The following is a 23,162-nucleotide window of genomic DNA, read 5'->3' as shown; positions in this document are numbered from 1 at the left end:
TGCATGCTTTTCCCCACCACTCCTATTGACAAGAACTCCCAGGGGCAAGGTTGCACAGCTGACTGAGCCTCTCCTTCCTTGTTCTTCACTTGGTCTCAAAAATTTGAATGCCCTAATTTTCTTGAACCCAAGTGATTTCAGGTCTTTGTGATTTCACATAGAAAATTTGGAACCACTGATAAATTAATAATCTATTAATGTGAAAATTGAAATAGAAAGAAATTGTGGTGCACCTTTATGTTTGAACATAGTCTTATCTATGAATTGCTAGCCCTCTCAAAGAAATATTCCTTTTCATTCAGACTTCCCCAACCTAGTAGCCTCTCCATCAGTCTGTCTTCTGACTTATAAACCCAGTCTGTCCACCGCTTTTAAGACTACTGATGACTGACACCCTTGAGGTCCAATGCTCAGCCACCTCCAGGTGTCTCTGGCACCACTTAAATGAAGTCTTGCAATGAATCACCCAGGAAAGTGTGAATAATTGGACACCTACCATGACTGTTTCACAGAACTACAGATGTCTTTGGCCTCTGCTAGCTCTTACAGTAAGCCTCAGTCCAGCACTAATAGAAGGCATAGCTTCCTCTCTCCTTCTGTGCCCAGTTTAGCTCTGCCCACCTTTTCTCCTAACCCCTGCTCTTCATCTGTATCCTTAAACTATGCATTCTGGTCTCCTCCACCTTTGTGGCAGATGTTTCCAGAACTGTATTTCAGTTCCTTCACTTATATCAGCACATTTTGAATTTTCTCTGCTTTATAATCTGTCCTTTTTTTTTCTCCTAAAGTTTTTTTTTTTTTTAAATTTCCAACCCTTGGTATCAGCAGACCACTTGCTTTCAATTCATCTTACCCAGTCCTTTCCATGGATTAATAAATCGTATTTGCATATTAGTAATTAACACAACCCATGGAAAAAACCTCCTTTTTTTACGGAGTTTCTTAAACTTATGATAGGTTATATCATTTGCTGAAACTGAATTTATGCTCACAGTGTGAATATGGTACTGACTGCTGTAGCTTAGGTTCTTTTGAACTTGTCATACCTCTGCTGTCGTGTGCCTAGTGATGACTCAGGTCTCCCCCTCTCTTTCTCTACTGGAACTACTGCGTTTCCTGCTTTTGCATAGCTGGTTGTGACATCATTTAGCCCTTATTCTATACTTCATTTACATATCACATTGCTTCTGATCTTTTCTTACCAGCCATGTCAATTAGAGTTGTATTTTTTAACACCTATGTAATAGTGAAGCCACATGCAAGTGTGGGAACCAATATTAGGGCAATTCTTGAATATAAGATACTCATATAGGTTACCTGAGAAGTATTATATATTTTTTAAATTATCCTAAAAACTAACAGTTTTTAAATTTCTGTAGGCCATGCATGTACTTCTAGTAAATACTCCAAGCTGAAAAACACTACCCCAGTGAGTTTCTATATTAAAATATGGAGTTTACAAGATTTAAAAGCCTCTTTTAAAGTTTACCACAGAAACAGCCTATACCTTTCCTTGTCTTGGAGTAACTCCTGAATTCAGTCACTTCTTGATGAAAGGAGCTTTTGTTACATTGCTAAATGTGAACATTTCAACTGACTAGTTTTAAGAATGCTGGTGGGGCTAGGGGACCAGGAATGGTTGGTTGTCAGGCAAGAAATGCCAAAAAATTAGGTCTTGTCTTGCATAAGACAGAGCGACAGAGCTACTAGACACAGAGATGACTCATACTTCCCACCCCGGCAGCTGGGCCTGATGCTTACTCCCACTGGGCGTCACTGTTTGCAGTCACTGACACAATCTCCTAGGCATCATCCTGATGTGGCAGACTGATTTCTCTGTGGGAGACAGGAGACCATGCTTGTTCCTGATAGCACCCTTGATAAGTTACATGATGTGGGCAACAGTTGTCAACCCTGCCTACACATTAGAATCATTTGGGGAGCTTTTTTTTTAACAATTTTTTAAAAAATTTTTATTTATTTATCTTTAGAGGGGAAGGGAAGGAGAGAGGAAGAGAAACATCAATGTATGGTTGCTTCTCATGCATCCCCTGTTGGGAACTGGCCCCTGCTGGGAACTGGCCTGCAACCCAGGCATATGCCCTGACTGGGAATCGAACCCGATCATCTGGTTCACAGGCCCGTGCTCAATCCACTGAGCTACACCAGCCAGGGCTCATTGGGGAGCTTTTAAAAACTACCAGTGCCTAGTGGACTCCAGCTCCATAGTTTCTGATCTGGTTTAAAAACCAGGTGGTAGCATTTTTAGAAAGGCTTTCCAGAGATTCTAATGTGCAGCCTGAGTGAGAATCACTGATCTAAGTCCAGTCATTTTAACTCTTCTGAACCTGTTTTCTTATGTGTAAAAATAAGTAGCAGTGCTAAATGGTCTCTAAAGACCTCCTGTTGGAGATGCTAGGACTTGCATATAGCACTGTGTGGTTTATAAACTTCTTCTGTGTATATTCTGTCACAAAAACCCCATGAGTTCAAAAGGTCAACCATAATCTTTATTTACAGATGAGAAAACAGGGTTGCATGCAGTTAAGTGACCTGATTGGGGTCAATAAGTACCAGAACTGGGACTAGAACCTGAGCTCATAGTGATTCCCTATCCACTATTTTTACATTTACAACAACCACACACAAGGGAGGCCCACTTCCTTTAATTGGAAACAGGATGCCCTAAACTCAAAACACAAAGAATCATTTTGCTGCCTTTATGACTTTCTGCAAAGCCTTATTCTTGTGCAGCAAAAATTGCCCACTTCCACAGGAAAAATGCCTTTCTGTGATGTAATAGCAGTAGGAAAATCATAAGAAAAGGAATGACAGTTCATTTTTGTTGATGCCAAGGACTGGAGTCATGCGAATAAGTAGACTGCCATTTCGGGCAGTGACTCAAGAAGCAGGGTAGACCTCTCGTGCAAACATACTTCTCATTCCAGTGCTTTCGTGTCTGAATGTCTACCCTTATACACCTACTCCTTTGGATGTAGTATTGCCTTTTCTCTAAGGTTTCCCCCTCACCCTACACACTTTCTAAAAAAATTTCTCCCAGCACCATGATTAGGAATATCAAGATACGGAAAAGTTGGAGTGGGAATGTAGCAAGTGATGGAAACTGTTGATCTGGGCAGGCAGCCTCATTGAGTCCATTAATTACTCTCCCAATGTGTCGCAACTTAACCTCTTGTGAGCTCAGTTTCTACTCAGAGGAGAGGGTTGGAGATATGGGTCCTTTTGAAATACAAATATCCAGGAAGTATGAATCCTGAAGACATATAATGTGAAAAGCCTACTGCCCTTCTCTTGCCTCTGACTGCGTAGAGTGTCTGGGGGAAGTAGAGAAAGGGGGGGACTCAAGGATGGTGGTTGGGAGAAGGTGAGTAGTGGAAAGATACCTATCCTTTCGCTAGGATCAGCTCTTCCAAGGTGGCTATTACACTTTGATACTACTTTTTATCTTGTCTTTGAATTCCTTAAGAAGTATTTTAATTTTCTTAGTCCCAATGTGTTTTTATTTACTTTTATTTATTTATTTATCTTTAGAGGGAAAGGTAAGGAGAGAAGGAGAGAAATATCCATGTATGGTTGCCTCTCATGAGTCCCCTGCTGGGAACTGGCCTGCAACCCAGGCATGTGCCCTGACTGGGAATTGAACCGCGATTGTGTGGTTCGCAGGCCTGCGCTCAATCCACTGAGCTACACCAGCCAGGGCCCAATGTGTTTTTATGTTGCAACGAACTTAAACAAATGACCTTTGCCTTTTTACTCCCCCCTGAGATTCAAAACTATCATCCTTTCCTCTTTCTTCCTCTTGGAATAGTGAAAATTGGTCAACTTGCTTCTTAAAACTTGAAATGGAATTAAAACAGTCATTTATCATTTGTGAACAAATTCTCATTAGTCAATACCAATAACTGTTTTTCCTAAAGACATGAAAAATGGACTGGTACTTTCAAATAAAAGGGAGTCCCAGCAAGAAAACAAATTCTTAGACACTTCTTTAATATTCAAAGGAAGGTTGTGTTTCATATTATTTTCTTGATGCATGTCGGTACATAAGGTATAGAGAAACATTTATTACTGGAATTAATGACAACTAGTAGTGTACTGTAATTTCTTCAGTGACCTAACCAAGATAAGATAAAGTTAAGTGGTCATTTCACTCGGCTCATTCACTACATTTCCAGAATAGTGGCTGACTGAACCATCCATCTACCCCAAATATGCACACACACACACCCCATACCCCACTTCTTCTCTAAATATGATATTAGGGAATCAGCATAGTCTGGTTTCTGAGGAATAATGGATCATCTGCTATTAAGAGCCCCAGGGAAAGCATCAGTGGCCTCAGGGCGAAGCAGCCCTCTAGTTTTACCTTTCAGGAAGGCAAGAGCACAACCACCTACAGGTACCTTCACAGAATACACTTTACCCTGAGCTACAACTCTCTTGACCTCCTCAGGGGGAGGGGGCACCAGGTGCCCTTCATCAAGATGGGTTTTGCGTGGTGAAGTTGCTGAGACTGCTGGAGAGTATGTAGTCTGAGACCCTAAGAACCTAGCCTCTGTCTTGTTAGACATGTGAGCTAAATTTGCATCTGATGAGATTTAGTCCAAGAATCAGAGTTTGAGTCATAGGCAGATGTGAGGAATGTTTGCCCTTATGCTTTATTATTTTTCCATAGAATAGCAAATACACAAACCAGTAACATAGTAGTTTGTTATCAGGTATTATGTACTATACATAATTGTATATGCTATACTTTTATACTACTGACAATGCAATAGGCTTGTTCACACCAGCATCACCACAAACATGAGCAATGTGTTGCATTATTACATTAGGGTGGGATGGTGCCCTTATGCATTAGCCAACTAGAGCACAGGCACTATTATGAGATGGACCATTTCCAGAAGTAGCATTTAGAGATCTGTTACTATCCTTGTTCAATAAATCACTTCTGCCCTGGCTGGTCTAGCTCAGTGGATTGAGCTTGGGCTACGAACCAAAGGGGCGCTGGTTCAATTCCCAGTCAGGGCACGTGCCTGAGTTGCAAGCCAGGTCCCCAGTGGGGGCCACATAGAGAGGCAACCACACATTGATGTTATTCTCTCCCTCCCTTCCATTCTCTCTGTATATAAATAAACAAATCACTTCTGTCTTGTGGAAAACAGATTTTTAACTCAGTGGATTTTCTTTTTTTTTAATTTTTATATTCTCACCTGAGGATATGTTCATTGATTTTAGGGAGAGCGGTAAGGAGAGAGAGGGAGAAAAAGAAACATTGATATGAGAGAAACATCAATAGGTTGCCTCCCATTTGGGCCCCAACTAGGGTGTGAACCTGCAACCTACATATGTGCCCTGACTGGGGATCGAACCTGCAACCGTTTGGTACATGGGGCGACATTTCAACCAACTAAAGCCAGGGCTCAGTGCATTTTCTTAAAGTTGTGTTCTTTGTGTGTCTGGATTACCACATTGGTATGTTTAAGATCTCTAAGGCCACTAATGTATAATTTTACCACCTTATATTGCCCAGCACTAACTGGTAAAAATGTACTTTAAGTCTGAGACATAGGTGAAAACATTCTGAGACTGCATATTGATGAGTGTATAAAGTGTATTGGATACTGTCAGGGCATATAATGAGCAAAATCCATTGTTTCTTATTGTTAGTTGTCTGGAGAACTGACAGATGACATTCAGGGGCCTCACCTCTCCTTCTTCCATGGCTAGTAGAGGGGTTTAGCACACTGGGTAGGCCAGGTCTGTGTATTTCCATTAACAGTCTTCGTCATGGGATTGAGCTCAAAGGGTATCTAACCCTTCCCAGTCCCTTAGGTCTTCCTCGCTCTGTTCAGTAACAAGGATTTATTGATGATGTGCTAGGTAGTATGTCAAATGCTTTTCCTGTTAATCTCTTAATCTTCAGAACAATTTAATAAGCTGGAGGTACTTGTTTTACAGATGTACAAACTGAGATTCAGAAAATTTAAGAAGCTTGCTTAAGAGCTGGGACTTCAGAGATTTTTTCCCCCAGTATTGTCAGGCACTATGTGAAATGCTAGAATATGAAATGAATATGACACAGGCCCTGTCTTCAAGGAGCTTATAGTTACATTAACACATAATTTCATCTAAATGGGAGAAGTGCCTTGACAGAAATATGAGCACAGAAGTTATGGGAGCCTACATGAGGGTCATTACCTGAGCTTAAAGGTAATGGGAAGGAATCTTAGAGGGATGTTCAAGTTGAGACTTGGTTTAGCAACAGTGAACCTAGCTTCTGGGGATATATTATCATACTGCCCTAGAACTAAGAGTAGAGAACCCAAAGACACTTAGGCCCCAAACATTTCTGGCAAGTATTTGCCGGCCCATTCATGTGTAGATATTTCTAAGCTCTAACCTTTTGGGCTGATAATAGTTAAGTTCACAAACAAACCATAACAAAAAACTTGAATGCATAGACCCAAAATGTTTATTAATCTAATTAGTTAAGTATCTGATTTATTAAAGAGTACCATTACTTTTGTGGGTTAATTTTATTAATACAACATAATTTTTTTAAGTTAAGTATTAAGTGCCAAATTAATGGTTTTTGAATAAATGAGTGGATGAGAGAATTAATGATATATGACAGGGGTTAACAGATTTTTCTTATGAAGGGCAAAATAATAAATGCATTAGTCATCATGGGCATAGTCTGTGTTGCAACTACTTGATCCTGTTACAGCACAAAAGCAGCCATAGATGTAAATAAATGGGTGTCATTGTGCTTTAATAAAACTTTATTTACAAAAGAAGGTGGAAGTTTACCAATCCTTAATATACAACAGTCAATACTTTACCAAACTTACAGTTTGTTCCTTATGAAATGTATATAGTTTTTTAATTCTTTGGTTAATTATATGCAGGTAACATATCTGGGTAAGGAACTTCTAAAGTATGTTTCTGAGGAAGTACCCGTTCCTCCAGAACCAGACTTGGTACCCCAGCAACATCAGCCTTGTCTTCCAGGTATGTGCACACCCATACCCATTTCTTAGTTACGGGGAAAATACAACCAAACGCTGTTTGTTTGGGGATTTTTTTGTCTTCTTTTTTCTGGTGAAATTCACATAACATTCAAATAACCATTTTGAAGTGAAAAGTCAGTGGCATTTAGTACATTCACAATGTTGTACAACCACCACTTCCATGTGGTTCCATATACCTGTGTAGTTCCAGGTGCAGGTCTTTTATACCTGGTTTTATCACCCCAAAAAGAAATCCCACACCCATTCAGCAGTTACACTCAACTCTCCACTCCCCCAGTCCCTGGGATCTACCAGTCTGCTTTCTGTCTGTATGGATTTGTCTGTTCTAAATGTGTGGGGTCAAAGTCGATTTACAGTTGTGAGTTTGTGGCACAATTTATTCTTTATTTTTTAATTAATTATTATGTTCTTTTCCATATGAACTGTAAACCTACTTCTGCCCCACCCTATATAACCTTTTGTGCATTTCTCTGGCATCTGTCTCTTAGCATAATGCTTTCAAGGATCATCCACATTGTAACATCTATCAGTATCTCATTTCTTTTTGTGGTTGAATAATATCCCAGTGTGTCCCATATATACCACAATTTGTTAATCCATTCATCCTTTGATGGACATTTGGGTCTTTCCACTTTTTGGCTATTGCTATGATCACGTATATACAGGTATTTGTTTGAGTATATGTTTTCAATTATTTGGGGTATATACCTAGCAGTGGAATTGTTATATCGTAGAATAATTATATACATTACTTTTTGTGGAACAGCCAAACTGTTTCCTACAACTGAACCATTTTTATAATCCCACCAGCAATGTATAAGTCTTCCAGTTTCTCCATGTCCTCACCAATACTTGTTATTATCTGTTTGTTTGCAGCACTCCGTTTCTAACTACAGTTGATTCTAGGAGAATTTAAGAAATGATACCTTCCCCTCATAATTTCTTTTTTTTAATATATGCTGTACTTCACGTAGATTTTTTGAGTGCCCTATAAAAGGGAAAAAATAGTATTTTTCTTTTCTGCAGTCAACAACTATGATTTATCTGATGCGATCTTAGCCTGAAAAAACTGAAAAGAATGTAGTCTTCACCAGTTAGCAGCAGATTTTGAAGTGACCTTAAAGGGGCAGCACACATTTTTGGAAAACAGACATAACCAATGTTAAGCTTACCCTTCTCTGCTGTAGCAGCTCCTCTTCCCCCCACTCAGTTTTCCTGTCTCAGACTAGCTGGGAACAATGTAGGCAGAGAGGAGATACAAAATATAAAATAATACTGCGATAACCAGAGTCATAAACCAAATGGATTACTGCCACCAAGCCCCTAATCAAGATGCTCCAGGATTTTTCCCTTCCTTACAACAAACCCCAATAATTCGAAGTACTTTCCTCTCCAAACTTGATACCTTATCCGCCGTAACCTCTTAGGGCCTTCCTTTGTCTCTAACACTGGCTTCAGAATAGAATACATTTTTCTCAGCTTTCTGAAGACAGCCTCAAAAGTGCTTTTTATCATTTGGGGGGAAACAGGTCTGGTAAAACAACAATTGTGGTGAAGTTAAAGGGCTTTAGAAACTTAAAGTAGTTTTTTTTAGTAATTTATGGTCTTTGTTTCTAACCCTGACTAATCAAATCTTGGAGTAGAGTCCAGGAACCTGAACTTTTTTATTAATCCTTACCAGAGGATGTGTTTATTGATATTAGAGAGAGAGGAAAGGTGGGGAGAGAAACACTGATGTGAGACAGAAACATTGATGGGTTGCCTCTGTACACACCCTGACCAGGGATCAAACCTGTAACCTTTTGATGTATGGGACCAGGCCAGGGCTAGGCACTTGAATTTTTAAAAGTGCTTCTTATGCAGTCTGTCTGACCTATTACTCTAAACCTATTACCCCGAATGAGTAGTAGAATGTTATTCTTATGCAAATAATAATTTGAAAATTTGGTACATTCAGCCCTTCGTTTTTTAAAAAAAATATTTTATTTATTTATCTTTAAAGGGGAAGGGAAGGAGAGAGGGAAAGAAATATCACTGTATGGTTGCCTCTTGTGAGTCCCCTACTGGGAACTGGCCTGTAACCCAGGCATGTGCCCTGACTGGGAATCGAACCACGATCATGTGGTTCTCAGGCCCGCACTCAATCCACTGAGCTATACCAGCCAGGGCTCAGCCTTTCATTTTGATTCCAAAAGTACACCTGCTCTAGTGCTCACAGGATCTCTCAGTATCTCTCTCTCTCTCTCTCTTTCATGCACACACACACACACACACACACACACACTTGAAGGAAAGAGCCAAGCAAATTCTTTCTCCTCTTAGATTCTAACCTCAAAGCAGAAATATACGTTCTTCCCTGTGTCACAAAGGTTCTCTGCTCCTCAGATTTTCTAGTGCTAGGCATGAATGTCCAGCCCCAGCCATGCATCTCCTTCCTCACAGGGACCAGAGTTCCTTGGTAAGTGAGGATGAAACCAAAAAATGTCTTCTCAACTGCTGTTTCTGTCGTCAACAGTATAAAGTTTCTTGTTATTAAATCCTGAATTGTCTTTCCTTTAGATCGTTCAAAAAATATTAATGCTAATTTGAGAACTGTGGAGGTGCCAGTATGCCAACCCATTTCTTGCTGTTTTGATCTAGGACTAGGAATCTACAGGCAGGTCCCTGCTGGCATTCTGTAGGCTGCTGTTGGAATTTTGTTTGAACCTTCTTGATTTAAGGACTCTTCTGTGCCTGGTTTTGGGGTACCTTACAGAAATCCGAAGACATGGCAAGTTAGAAAAATGTAAACTCTCTTATTCTATTATAAGTAAAGCATTCAGGAAAGAAGCTTTTTCTCTCTTCTGCACATCAGCATGTGTTCAGGGAAGGGAAGATGAGTCAGTGTGGATTTCATTAGCCCACTTCAGATCATGAACAGAAGCTGTTCTCTTACACTTGCTAATGATCACACAGCTCAGAATATAGTTTTTTGGGACCAAGGGACCATGCATCCTGGTTTGACCTAGTCCAGCAAAATTATTAGTAGCATACCCTTTCACTTTCAGACATACCTTGGTTTTAGATGACCCAGTAGAGGAACTAATAAGCTAATAGGTGTTGGAAAAGGAAAATTTGGATAAGGTGTTTTTAAAAATGAGGGAAACTTTTAAATTTTATTTAATTTTATAAGAAGTGTGTAGATTCTAACACCGTTGCACAAAGAGATGTTCAAATCTTATGATATCATTATAAATTCTCTACATTATAGAACTCTACATTATAAATAATTGCTGGTTACCTAATTTTAATCCCCTGGTAGACTGAGAAGATCTTTGCGTTTAGAGACACTTTTATGTGCCCTTGCTTCCTATTATATTCCCCAGTGCCTGGCACACAGTAGCATCTGGGTGAGTGTTCACTGAACAGTGCTCACTGAACGCGTGAGTGCATGCATGAATATGATTCAAAGCACTGCTACTTTAAGACTGGATTTACTTGTGATTGTTTTGTTTTTACTTTCTTATTGAACTTATTGGGATGGCAATGGTTAATAAAATTGTATAGGTTCCATGTGTACAACTCTGTAACCACCATTTGTATATTGTATTGTGTGTACACCACCCTAAGTCAGGTCTCCTTCCATCACCATATTTGACTATCTTAATAAGTGGATATCACTAGATCTCAGCAGGCCATAGTGGAATTTCTGGTAAAGAAATCAACAAATGGTAAATGGGATTTAGATTAGTTAATATTATCTCCTTCATCAGAATTTTCTGCCTCTAATTATGAGATATAAGAGTGATGGATCCTCACATATTATGAACCAGAAATTCAAGAAAACTCTCTCTCTTTCCCACTTTTCCTCCCCTTCTTTATGAGAAATTATAAAGGAATAAGTTTAGCTTTGTTAACCAACATTTCCTAAACTTCTTTAATCAGATAATATATATTAACATTTTGTGGGACAAATAGCAGCAACCTCAATACCTACTTTTGGATCCATGGTATCAAGAAATCCCTGAGTCATGAAGATAAGTGATAAAAATTTTTAATCTTGCCCTGGCTGGTGTAGCTTAGTGGATTGAGCATGGCCTGCGAACTTAAGGATCGAGGTTCAAGTCCCAGTCAGGGCATTTGCCTGGGTTGCAGGCCAGTTCCTGGTGGGCGACACATGAGTGGAAACCATACATTGATATTTCTCTCCCACTCTCCTTCACTTTCCCTCTAAAGATAAATAAATAAAAATCTTTTAAAAAAAGTTTAATCTTGCCATTTAAAGACATTCTTCTTTTAATCAGAAATGCTGGAAGAGTTTTATTCTGAGTTCCACCAAAAAAAAAACCCAACTAGTTAAATCGGTAACTCAAGTCAGTGTATTGATGGACTCAAGTGTTAAAATGTGGTATATTAACAAATTTGAAAATATATGTTGTTTCCAAATAACAATTTTAAACAAACACCAGCCTTTAAAAATTAAATTTTGTTGATGAAATCCCTGAAGTATCTATTTCTAAAGTCCTTTTAAGCTTTAAAATGGAATGAGTCTGTGGTGTATTTTTCTTTGAAATTTTACAACTTCATCCCAAGCCTCTCTCTCATCTTTGCTTAGTTGGTGGTAGTTCCTGTTCTGTGTTATTGAGGGAATCTTCACTGATATTTCAGTACATCATGGAAGATAAACATTCCCAAATGTCTGCATAACTCATGATCACTGTGTATAAGCACATTAAACACATTGACATTTTTTTCTTTTTTTAAAAGATTTTACTTGCTTATTTTAGAGGGGGAGGGGATGGAGAAAGAGAGGGAGAGCAACATCAGTGGTTGCCTCTCACATGCCCCTCACCAGGGACCTAGCCCGCAACCCAGGCATGTGTCCTAGACTGAGAATTAAACCAGTGACCCTTTGATTCACAGGCTGGCACTCAGTCCACTGAGACACACCAGCTAGGGCACATTGACATGTTTTTCACAAATTTTTTTAAAAGTTCTGTTAAGCTAGATCACATTTTAATATTTACCTGGAAAACCAATTGTACATATTTACATCCCCTGTCACTGTAGTACCAAGACACTTAAAGCACATTAAACTAAACATATTCATCTAAGCAAAAAGAGAGAGAAACATCTTTCTGAAATGCTTCTCTTCCCAAGTCATCATTTAGTGCAGGCTAATTACAGAATTTTCTTTCATGGGGACCTAACATCATTTGTTCATTTGAAAACAGAGCATTTTTCTTCAAAAAAGAGAGACTCTTGTTTTTAATAAAAATGGTCCTTAACTTACTGATAATCTGCTGTAAATAAAAGTGACTCTAAAGAGTTTTCATCATTTCAGTGCTGTTATTGTGCTTCATTTCTCTGTAAAAGTATATGTAATAGAGCACAAACATTCACAGGTGCTTCTGTTTTATGTGGTTAACAATTTCTTAAACCTTGAAACCCCAAGGAAGATGGGGCATGATAACAGAGCAGAGGGTTTATTTCCGCTCCTGTTTACAACTTGTGATTCTTTCTCATTATTTTCATCATCATGTTTTTCATACTAGTATCGTGATTAATCCTCCTTTGACCTAACTCATAGGGTAGAAGAGAGAGAAGCAAACCAGTTCTCTGTTGAGTGTCTGCCCTGTGCCAGGCCCTCTCCCAGATTATTTTACACACATTAGGCCATTTAGGACCTCCTTTTTCGGTAGAACGCCAGGGTTCATGACTGCACTACAAAGACATAAAAACCCTGCAACCTTACATGTAAAATCAAGTACCTCAAATCCAATTCAGCTTAAGGAACCACCCAGTTAATTTCAGTTTTCCCCAAAGAATAAAGGCTGACATAGTTTTAAACTTCAAATATAATATTCAACTTTATTTTTTGATTCCACTACAGTTTCACAGACTCTTCATCTTATTAATGTGAATCTATATCAAATTATTAATTTAGTTTTAACAATCAAATCATATAGTAATCCACCACCATATTTATCCTTAGGATCCCTTTATTTTTCAAAGGCACTGAGCTTTTATTTAAGTAGCCATAATAGAATTTTTTTCCTCAGCACAACTAGAACAACTAGTTGTTGTTTTTTCCTCAGAACAACTAGAACAACTAGAACAGATATATTTTTATAATCTGTCAAAATAATTCTTAATCATTTTGCCTTTAGTTGTAATTCTATTTCTAATTCAGAATAAGAATGTGTGTATAAGTATGTTCATTTCCATTTATAACTAGAGGAAGCAAAGTGTCATCCCACACTTCTGATGAAATGTGGAATGCTTAGTTCATATGAATAAATTATGGAAGTCTGAGTTCAGTAATTTTCAAGTTAGAAGTGAACCTATTATATCAACTCATCTTGGGCCTATTTTACTGATGACAGAACAGAGCCAGAGAGGTAAAATGGATTATATGAACAGTTCACAGGTTAGTGGTGTTTCAGAAGTAAACCGTCAGATAAAATAACAAATCTGATTATTTTTGCTTTTGACCTATTAAGAGAATTTTTTTAAAAAAATTAGAGTGTAAAAATTAAAACTATTTTAATTTAAATAACTTGTTATTTTGAAGTGTTAATTTGGACAACTAGGTACCAAGAATGGTTGTATGAGCCCATTCTTTTGCCTGGTAATGAATCTAGCAATTCAGTTTAAGTATAGTTATGCAGAACATTGAATGTCTGGTGATCCTAATGGTGGAAGATGTGTTTCTCTCTAGTTTGTGCATAAGCAGAAAGGTTTCTCGGTGTGCACTTCCTGTTGAAAATGGGGACAACAAGAGGAGCCGAACGTCCACATAAGTAGCTGTTTTCTTAGTTGTCCTGGGCTGCTAAATAGGCTTCCGTTTAGGAACTTTGTTCACAGATCTTAGAGGTGTTTGCCTCGGGAAATCTGCCTCAAGTAAGAGTGAACATTAAGCCCTGCCCAGGTAGCTCAGTTGGTTAGAGCATCATCCCAACACACTAAGGATGTGAGTTCAATTCCCTGCCAGGGCACATACCAGAAGCAACCAATGAATGCGTAAATATGTAGAATAACAAATCAGTGCTTTTCTCTCTTTTTCCCTCATTCCTTTGTCTCACTAAAAATTGAATAAATTAAAAAAGAAAACTTTTCTAAGTGAAAATTAAAGGGAGGAGGTTTCTATCCTTCAGTGGAGTAGATTGCTTGTCTTCACAGTTCCTGATGGAAAAGTTCTTTGTCACAAAGCTACAAGTTGATGTCTGTGGTATCATTGCAAAGAAGGTGATCATTACTTGATCAATGAAGGGATTAAATTACTACCAGGGTTCTAATTTCTCTTACACAAAAATTCTTTCAGTGATAGAGCTTCTTTTTTAATCTTCTTAGTCCTCCTTGTTTCTTTCAGGCTCAAGAGCTCAGGAGAGGCCTGGCCCCTTAAGCAGAACTAGATGTTCAAGTGCTGTTCCACTTAATCCTCCCAGAGTGAGGACTGGAAAAAATAGTCATTATGGTCAGGCTGCTTACGTCTATGTGCATGTATATGCTTCTTGGTGACACCTAGTGTCACAGTGTCTTACCTGTCAGTAAGACAGTATGCCCATCACAACAACCTAGTTTTTCTAAGATCTTTCCATGGAACAATGACAGTTATTTATGGACTCTAAGATCTATTAAAAGTACATTTTATAAGTGATGTGTGAATCTTGCCGCTTTATTCCCTCTCAGCTCCCCGCCCCTAACATGACTGTCAGGGCTAGAGGGGAAGTAAAACTTCAGTGTTCGGGAGCTTTCAATCTGGAAGCAGAACTTCCACGTGTGCCCTTCTCATGGGCCCTTCACCTGTCCTATCTCTCCTGACTGGCCCAAAGCTTGGTGGGAGCAATAGGGTTGAAGTAAGAGTATAGGCTTGGTTGGTGGGGAAACTTTTGTTCACTTTTCTTTTACTTTTAAATAAGTGTCTCTATTTTGTGTGACCTATTAAATAACAGTGAGTATACTGAACACTATAAATTAATTACTAAATAAAAATAAAATCTGAATCTCAGTTTTCCAACTAATTGGATTCTTTCTCTTTCTTATCTCACATGGTTGTGCAAGGATTAAAATACTAAACAGTGTTGGGCAGCTGTGTGATACTATTATCAGAGCACTGGAAGAACTTACAGAAGGATATGGTATATGCTGGGTTGTTACCTGGGCAGGAGGGGAAGGTGGGGTAAAGACCATTCCTAAAGGCAACATTCGGAGCATTTACACAGATAAAACATTAAAAGCTCAGCTGCATAAGCCCTGAAGCCAGAGGAGATTTCCCAGAATATGCTGTAGAGTGAGCCCAGACTAGGGTCTGCAGGAAAGAATCTTGATTCTAGAATTGTGCCCTTAGCTACAGTAGTCACAGCTTATTTATTTCTCAGAAAACCAATATAGAGCACACAATGTATTTTCACTTATTTAAAGTAGGTATATGAATATGAATATGTTTCATGTTTAAGCAAAGAAAAGGCAAATAATGTAAACATTATTACATACTAGTATTCATGCTTTCAGGTGGAGATACACACACACATGTATATAAATAATCTCTGAAGGTTTGCTGAACTTCAGAAAAAGAAGAAAAGGTAGTGAGGTTCTTTGGCTCTAACTTTGCCTAATGTTATTTGCCTGGAATGATTCAAATAATTTTGAAGCCTGCACTATTATGTGATAAAATAACATAGCAATTATACAGTTAACTAAAATTTAATTCAAGCTGGGATCATAAGTTTGAAATGAATTTGCTGTATTCTTACATTTCCTTACCTGGGAATTACTCTGTTTAGCTCACTTTTCTGTATATGTGTGTTGTTTGTTTGGTTTTCCTCCTTCCAACTCTGCAGATATGTTGGGAATTTTCTTGTGAACAACAAAGAAAATTGGAAGCTAAAAGCTGTGGTCAGCCAAAGGTGTAGGATCCTGGTAAAGCAGATAGTATAGGGTAACACTGGCTGGGATGAAATGGGCAGCAAGGAATGCCCTGGCAGACTGAGTTCAGAGATACCTAGTGCAGTGAAGGTGGTAGAGAAGAAAGGCAGCAGAAGACGAGTGATAAAGGTGATGAGAACAGGTGTATTATAAGAAATGGTCTTTTTTCCCTTTCAGTCTGATCATTATGGAAGGGAAGCCATTCTCTAATGAGCAGAAGATGGTCTTAATTCTATGTTTTGTGATGTGATATGCATATTCCCAGACCATTTTCCATGGATTTCCCCAGAAAATGGCTACTGAGGAGCCACTTGAAGTTTTCCCACAGTCCCGTGACTGTTCACAATTGAGCAGTGTATTATGTTGACAGTAAACTTGAGTGGAGATGGAGATGGAGTTTAGCCGCCATGCCCTCTGTCCCTTTGAAAGAGAAGCCAGGTGCATGGCTACTAGCTAGAATGTCAACCAATTAAGTCTTGTGGATGTATCATGGCTAACCTGTTGAGAAACACAGAGTAAATCAAAACCATCACACACTACTGACTTTAGTAATAAAATAGCCCTACTAAAAAAAGAGGAGGTAGGCCTAAAATGGTCCCCTTCTCTTAATTCATTACAGTCGTAAAGGGAGAGAGAGCCCAGGTTCATCTCTGAGCAAAGACAGAGTGCAAAGTGAGTGAATAACACTTCACAATTTTACAGAAAGATTTCACATATGTGAAAATCTTTCTTTTTATTTGACAAAGATGAATGATGGGAATGAAAAGGCAAAAGGAAAATATAGTTAACATTAGCATTGCTTTATTGAAAATTTAATTCTAGGAGTTACTAGGTTAACAAATATCCATCGGAAAGTGCTGTTTTCCAAACAGTTTTGTTACAGTATTTCAAGCATCCCAAGTCTGGACCACTCTGTGTTCAGCATTTCAACTGGGGGAACGGGCAGGTTGCTTCCTCTGAAGCTGCTGCCTACCAGCATGTAGTTTTGCTGGTGATCTTCCTATGTGAATGCCACGGTGCTGATTTCTTGTCACAGATGAGGTGAAGTCCATCGGGCGCTGCCGGCCCTCTCTTACAAGTGCCTTTACGTAGGCCCCGACTTTTGTGGGAAGGCTCACTCTTTGGAAAGAGAGTGGGTTTTTGTGCATAAGGCCTATCCTTGCTGTGATGAAGCTAAGCTAACCTTAATGAAATTAATTTAAAGTAATATTTAAAGCCTATTTCTTTGTTTTTTTCTGAAAAAAGAGTGCTCCCCACCTCCAACTTTTGTGGGATACCTTGTTGCAGAAAGTCTACTAAAAAAGGGGGGCTTCTATAAGGGAATTATTATGTTTAGATATGGACCATGTATAAAAAAGTAAAGATTCTTCATGTTGTGACACTTTAGAACCCAAATCAGACTGGCTTAACCCTCCTCCCCCACAGTCTACCACCTCAAACCAGGAAGAGGTCTTCAGGCTCAAGCCAGGTTTCAAACAGTGTGGCTGGTACTCAGTTTTCTTGCTTTCTGTTCCTCAGCTCCACCCTAACAGCCTCTCCTCTCTATCCCAGAGCTACATGCCTCCAGGTTCAAGTTCAGAAGGGAAGAATATGGAATTCTTTCCCAGAAGACTCAACAAAGATTTCTTGCATCTCGCTTCACTCTGAATGGGTCATGTTTTCATCCTTGAGTCAGTGCCTGTTCATTGATTGGCTTAGATCTAAATAAATTCCACTGGAAGCATATGGGCCAAGTGTGAGGAAAAGGTTGGTTTTCCAGGGGCAAATTCAAGTGGACTCAGCATGAGAAGGATTAAGGGCTACTGGGCATCAAAAGCACCAGATGCCCACACAGATGTGTAATTATGCCTACATTTGTATTGCTTAGAATTGTGAACAAAGGGCTATATGGTATGTCGAACCGAAACTGCTTGGCAGAGTTTGTGCCCATGTTGGTACTATATGTGGAATAAGATTCAGTGGGCTGAGCCATGTGGAGCTCATACGGCCCTCTGAGAAAGTAATCTCTGTGACTGTCAGGGAGGTTGAAGAAACCAGTTTCAGGATCAGTGAGTCTCAGACTGCAAACAGGCATCTTCCCACCGAGATCAGCAGATGCTGATTTACAGCTTATGTCAGGTACAGAAACTGGAGTGAGTGAAGAATGACCTGGTCAGAAAGCCTATTATGTGTCCTCATAGACTTGACTAGGATTTGCAATAAGTAAATTTAAATCTTATTTTTAAAAGGCAGCTTTTAATTTGTTGACACTTATTTAAACAGGAACTTCTGGAGAGTCAGTGCAAAGCATGCCACATTACCTACAAATAAATGAGATACTATTAATCAGCGATCAAGAATTTCTTCCATGCCATGTAATGGATCAACATTGGAAGTTCTATGTGGAATGTGAGGAGCTAACATTCTAAAACCTTCTTTTCTTAATAATGTATTAGGTATTAGTTTATATTATTAACTAATGTTCATATCTGATCTTTGCAATCTGGTGGGCCTGTTTTAACACACACTTAAGATGTGTGTTTACTACTGTAAGAAAAAACGTAAGTTTTCAACTACTGAAGTAAAATGAATACCTTTTTTGGCCATTCAAATAAAGGCAATTTTGAAGCAAACCACTTTGAGTCATTGGCTTTCTTTTTACTAACATAAATTTAAAACTAATTCTTTCAATCAACACCTCTATTTTAGTGTAAATAACAGTTATTCCTTAAGGGAAGTAAGGATACAAACAAGAGTGATGGTTGGTCTGAAAAAGGCCTGCAGAGAGTGAATCTGCCTCAGACAAGAACTTAAAGTCCTAATACCCTTCCCCATTTACCCTGAAATTTATCTTGAAATAAAAATTTAAAATTACTACAGATTTATTTTAAGTTTTATAAAATTTGCATAGATAGAATTGTAACTGTGCTGAGTCTTAGAAAAAATGAATTAAGTGTTGATTTGGGAGTCAATTATTCTAAGTAGAATTACCTCATCTTTGACTTTCACTACATTTTCATGAAGACTTTTTAAAGAGATATATTCAAGAGCATTATATGTTTTCTCAAGGGCCTGTCTTAATCCTTTGATCGCTATATTATTCTTCACTTGTTAGTCATCACCCCAGACTCCCAAATAAGCTGCTTGCTTCTGTCCCTTCTTTCTCATTGGGTAGGGAAGTCAAAATTGCAATTAAAATTACTGTAGCAAGTACTAAAATTTTGAGGAGAGGGGAAAAGGAGATAGATACAGTGTTGTTTTTGTTTGATATTTCTTATTTTAAATGTATAGAATCTTAAATGTCTTGATCATTAAAAATCACCTGTAAGGAGAAGAATTACGGAACCGAGGAACAAAGGGGAAGGGAGACTTTGAAGTGCATGTGCCCTTTGGCAAATTTTGAAACTGGTATTATGTGCGTGTTTTTTCTATTCAGATAAAAAATTGTAAGTATCTGAAAAGAAAGCTCCTGGAAAGATTTTCCTATTAATAAAAGTATAAAGACATTATTATATTAGAACATTTTATTTTTCTTCCTTTGAGAGCCCCTTGAAAATGTTCAGCATGTGATGTTCAGGATATAATGCCCCTTCAAGTAATAATGTCTGAGAACTGAAAAAAATGTATTATTCCATTATAATTATCTTAGACTATCCTAATTTTTCTAAAAAAATTCTTGGATACTCTACATGAGGTGTTCTATTCAGCTTTTATTATTTAAGGAGATATTTAAAACATGGGCCCTTAGGGACTATATGTACTAACATGAAAATTATACATATAAGTGAAAAAAAAGGCAAATTGTTAGAAAATGCTTAGTACAAATACTGGTTGTTTTAAATAAACAAAAATGATATGCCTGTGAGTGGATGTGTAATATATAGCTATATAAATATACACATATTACATATGCAATATGTATTTTATGTGCTCTGAATGAGTATTTGTATAAGTATCTGTTGAGGCTGGGCCCTGTTGAGTAAAAGTTCTGGAAGGCTGCAAATAAAGCTATGCACTGACAGTCCCTAAAGATATTTTTAAAATTTATTTGTCAATTACAGTTGACATTCAATATTATAATAGTTTCAGGAGTACAACATAGTGATTAGACATTTATACAACTTATGAAGTGATCGCCCTAGTAAGGCTGGTACCCACCTGGCAACATACATAGTTGTTACAATATTATTGGCTATATGTACCCTGTGCTGTACTTTATATCCTCTTTACTATTTCATAACTGCCAATTTATGCTTCATAATCACTGGTGGAAGTATACTTTTGCAGTTTAGTTTAAACTTAAAAAAAAACACATTTGTAATTTTAAAAAATGTTTAAAGAATAGAACTTCTAGTCAAGATGGTAGCATAGGTAAACACAGCTTGCCTCCTCACACAACCACATCAAAATTACAACTAAACTATAGAAGCATGAGAGCTAAGTAGAAGTCCTACAATTACAGAATTAAAGAAGCTACATTGAGACTGGTAGGAGGCAGGGAGGCATGGAACAGGCTGGTCCCACACCCATGTGTAGTGTATAAAAATTGGGATGGATATCTTGGGAGTGAAGGGTCCCAGCTGCCCCAGCCCCAGCTCCTGCCCAGGGTTCCAGTGTCAGGAAAGGAAGTTGCCATAACTTCTGCCTGTAAAAACCAGTGGGGATTGAGACTATGGAGGACAGAAACTGCTGGACTCCCTGGCAGTGCCTCTTAAAAGGCCCATACATGGACTTCTAAGACTTACTCCCTCTGAGTTCCAGTATGGGGGCAGCAGATTGAAAAGCACCAGAGACATACAGGGAGAAACTGAATTGTCTGGCATCAGGGCAAGAGCTGGGGAAAAGCTTTCTCCCAGACAGAAGTGCCGGCAGAGGCCACTATTCCTTTTCTGAACCCTCCCCACACGGAGCCACAGAGCCAGCAGGTGGCTGGCTCTGGGTGCCATATCTGGCTTACACTACTTGCCCCATAGTGGTGATTTCCTGTGGACTTGCCCCACCCAAATCCCAGGCACACTCAGTGTCTTTTCCATACAAATGGCTTGTCTTAGCCCATGTTTCAGATTTTTTTAAAAATTCTCTCAAACAAGCAGCATCTAGCTTCAGCAAGAGTCATACTTCTAAGTTGCTCTAGGCTCAGCACTAGTAGTGGCAGTGTTGATTCAAGCTTGGCCTCACCCTGGCACCTCCAAGCCCAGCACAAGTAGCAGCCATCGGCAGATTGCTTTGTAGCTTATGCTGAGTAACCCTGGATAGGATACAGTTGGTAACTGACCTTGCCAATAGCAATCAAAGTTCAATTATGACAGGAGAATGTACACAGCCCACAGAGTGGGCACACCTCAAGTATACCCAACTTGGGTAATAGGTCAGGCTGTGCCACAGGACCCTACAGGACACCTACTGTATTAGGTCACTCTACCAAGTCTGGGAGACATAGCAGCTCTACCCAATACATAGTAACAAACACAGGGATGCTGCTAGAGTGAGGAGACAAAGAAACATGGCTCAAATGAAAGACCAGAACAAAACTCCAGAAAAAAGAACTAAAGAAAATAGGAGACAAGCAAGTTAGGAGATGCAGAATTCAAAACACTGGTTGTAAGGATGCTCAAGGAGCTTAGAGCCTCAACACTATAAAACAATCCAATTGGAAATGAAGGATATACTAACTGAAATAAAGAACAATTTACAGGAAATCAATAGAGTGCGTGAAGCTGAGAGTCAAATCAGTGATCTGGAATATAAGGAAGCAAAAAAAAATCTGAACAGCAAGAAGGAAAAATTCAAAAAAATGAGGATAGTTTAAGGAGCCTCTGGGACAACTTTAAGTGTCAACCACATCATGGGGGTGACAGAAGGAGAAGAGAGAGAGCCAAAAATTGGAAACTATTCGAAAAAAATTATGACAGAAAACTTCCCTCAGTGAAGGAAATAGACATACAAGTCCAGGAAGAACAGAGAGTCCCAAACAAGATAAACCCAAAGAGCCCCTCATCAACACACACCATAATTAAAATGCCAATGGTTAAAGACAAAGGGAGTCAAGAGCAGCAAGAGAAAAGCAGTTACTTGCAAGGGAGTTCCCCTAAGACTGTCAGCTGATTTCTCAAAGGAAACTTTGCAGGCTAGAAGGGATTGGCAAGAAATATTCAAAGTGATGAAAAGCAAAGACCTACAACCAAGATTACTGTACCCAGCAAAGCAGTCATTAATAATTGGAGGGCAGATAAAGAGTATCCCAAATCAGAAAAAGCTAAAGCAGTTCATCATCATCAAACCAGTATTATATAAAATGTTAAAAGGTCTTCGTTAAAAAGAAGATAAAAATATAAACAATATAATGTCAATAAATACATACCTATTAACAACTGAATCTAAAAGTAAAAAAAAAATACCCTATTATTTCACTCACATGTGGGATTGAATGAACAAGCTGAATGAACAAGAAAAATGGGGACAGACTCATAGATGGAGAGCAGGATGGCAGCTGGTGTGGGCATTAGGGGGTGGAGGGATTGAGCAAAAAAGAAAAAACATTCGTGGACATAAACAACAGTGTGGTGATTGCTGGGGGGGGTTATTATGGGACTAAATGGTAATGGAAAAAATAAAGATTAAATTAAAAACTAAAAAAACAAGCAGAACAGAAACAGAATTATAGATACAAAGAACATTTTGATGGTTGCCAGATGGGAGGGGGGCCAGGGGAATAGGCAAAAACGGTGGAGGGATAATAAGTACAAATTGCTCATTAAAGAATAGTCTTGGGGGTGTAAAGTACAACATAGGGAATATAGTAGCCAATGAACATGTATGCATGACCCATGGACATGGACAATGGTGTGGGGCTTGTATGAGGTAGTGGGGGGGTCTGGGTCGGGGGGCAAAGGGAGAAAAATTGGGACAACTATAATAGCATAATTAAGAAAATATAATTTACAAAAGAAAACACTTTAAAAGCATGTATTTTATTTAGTGATTATAATTTATAAAAATCACACATTCTAAATTTATACCATAAGAAATCTTGCAACTCTAAGTTTTCATTTTAGTGATCAAATTCTTAAACTTAATTTTCCAAGTCTGTTTAAAATTGTATATTCCAACTAGAAACTGACATAACACCTCGTGCCCCAAGGCATGCTGAGTATTGCCCACGCTACACAGCAGAACGGTCCCCTCCAGCTGGGGTTGAGGCACAGAGCTAATTACGTTACC

The 23,162-nt window shown here is 38.6% G+C and overlaps 1 protein-coding gene across 1 annotated transcript in view; it reads left to right on the top strand.

The window, feature by feature from the left end:
- The window catches only part of ANKRD31 (ankyrin repeat domain 31), a 126,137-nt gene extending 107,647 nt beyond the window's left edge, over window positions 1-18,490 (top strand). Inside the window, 2 exon segments of the mRNA XM_037032396.1 lie at window positions 6,933-7,063; window positions 18,166-18,490. Coding sequence (XP_036888291.1) covers window positions 6,933-7,063; window positions 18,166-18,370 — 336 coding nt within the window. The 3' untranslated portion in view covers window positions 18,371-18,490.
- The last annotated feature ends 4,672 nt before the right edge of the window (window positions 18,491-23,162 follow it).

Source organism: Sturnira hondurensis, unplaced genomic scaffold, assembly GCF_014824575.4.
Source record: "Sturnira hondurensis isolate 20B ecotype Veracruz unplaced genomic scaffold, ASM1482457v3 Scaffold0021354, whole genome shotgun sequence".
NCBI lineage: Eukaryota > Metazoa > Chordata > Mammalia > Chiroptera > Phyllostomidae > Sturnira > Sturnira hondurensis.
This window is presented reverse-complemented; position numbering and strand designations above follow the sequence as displayed.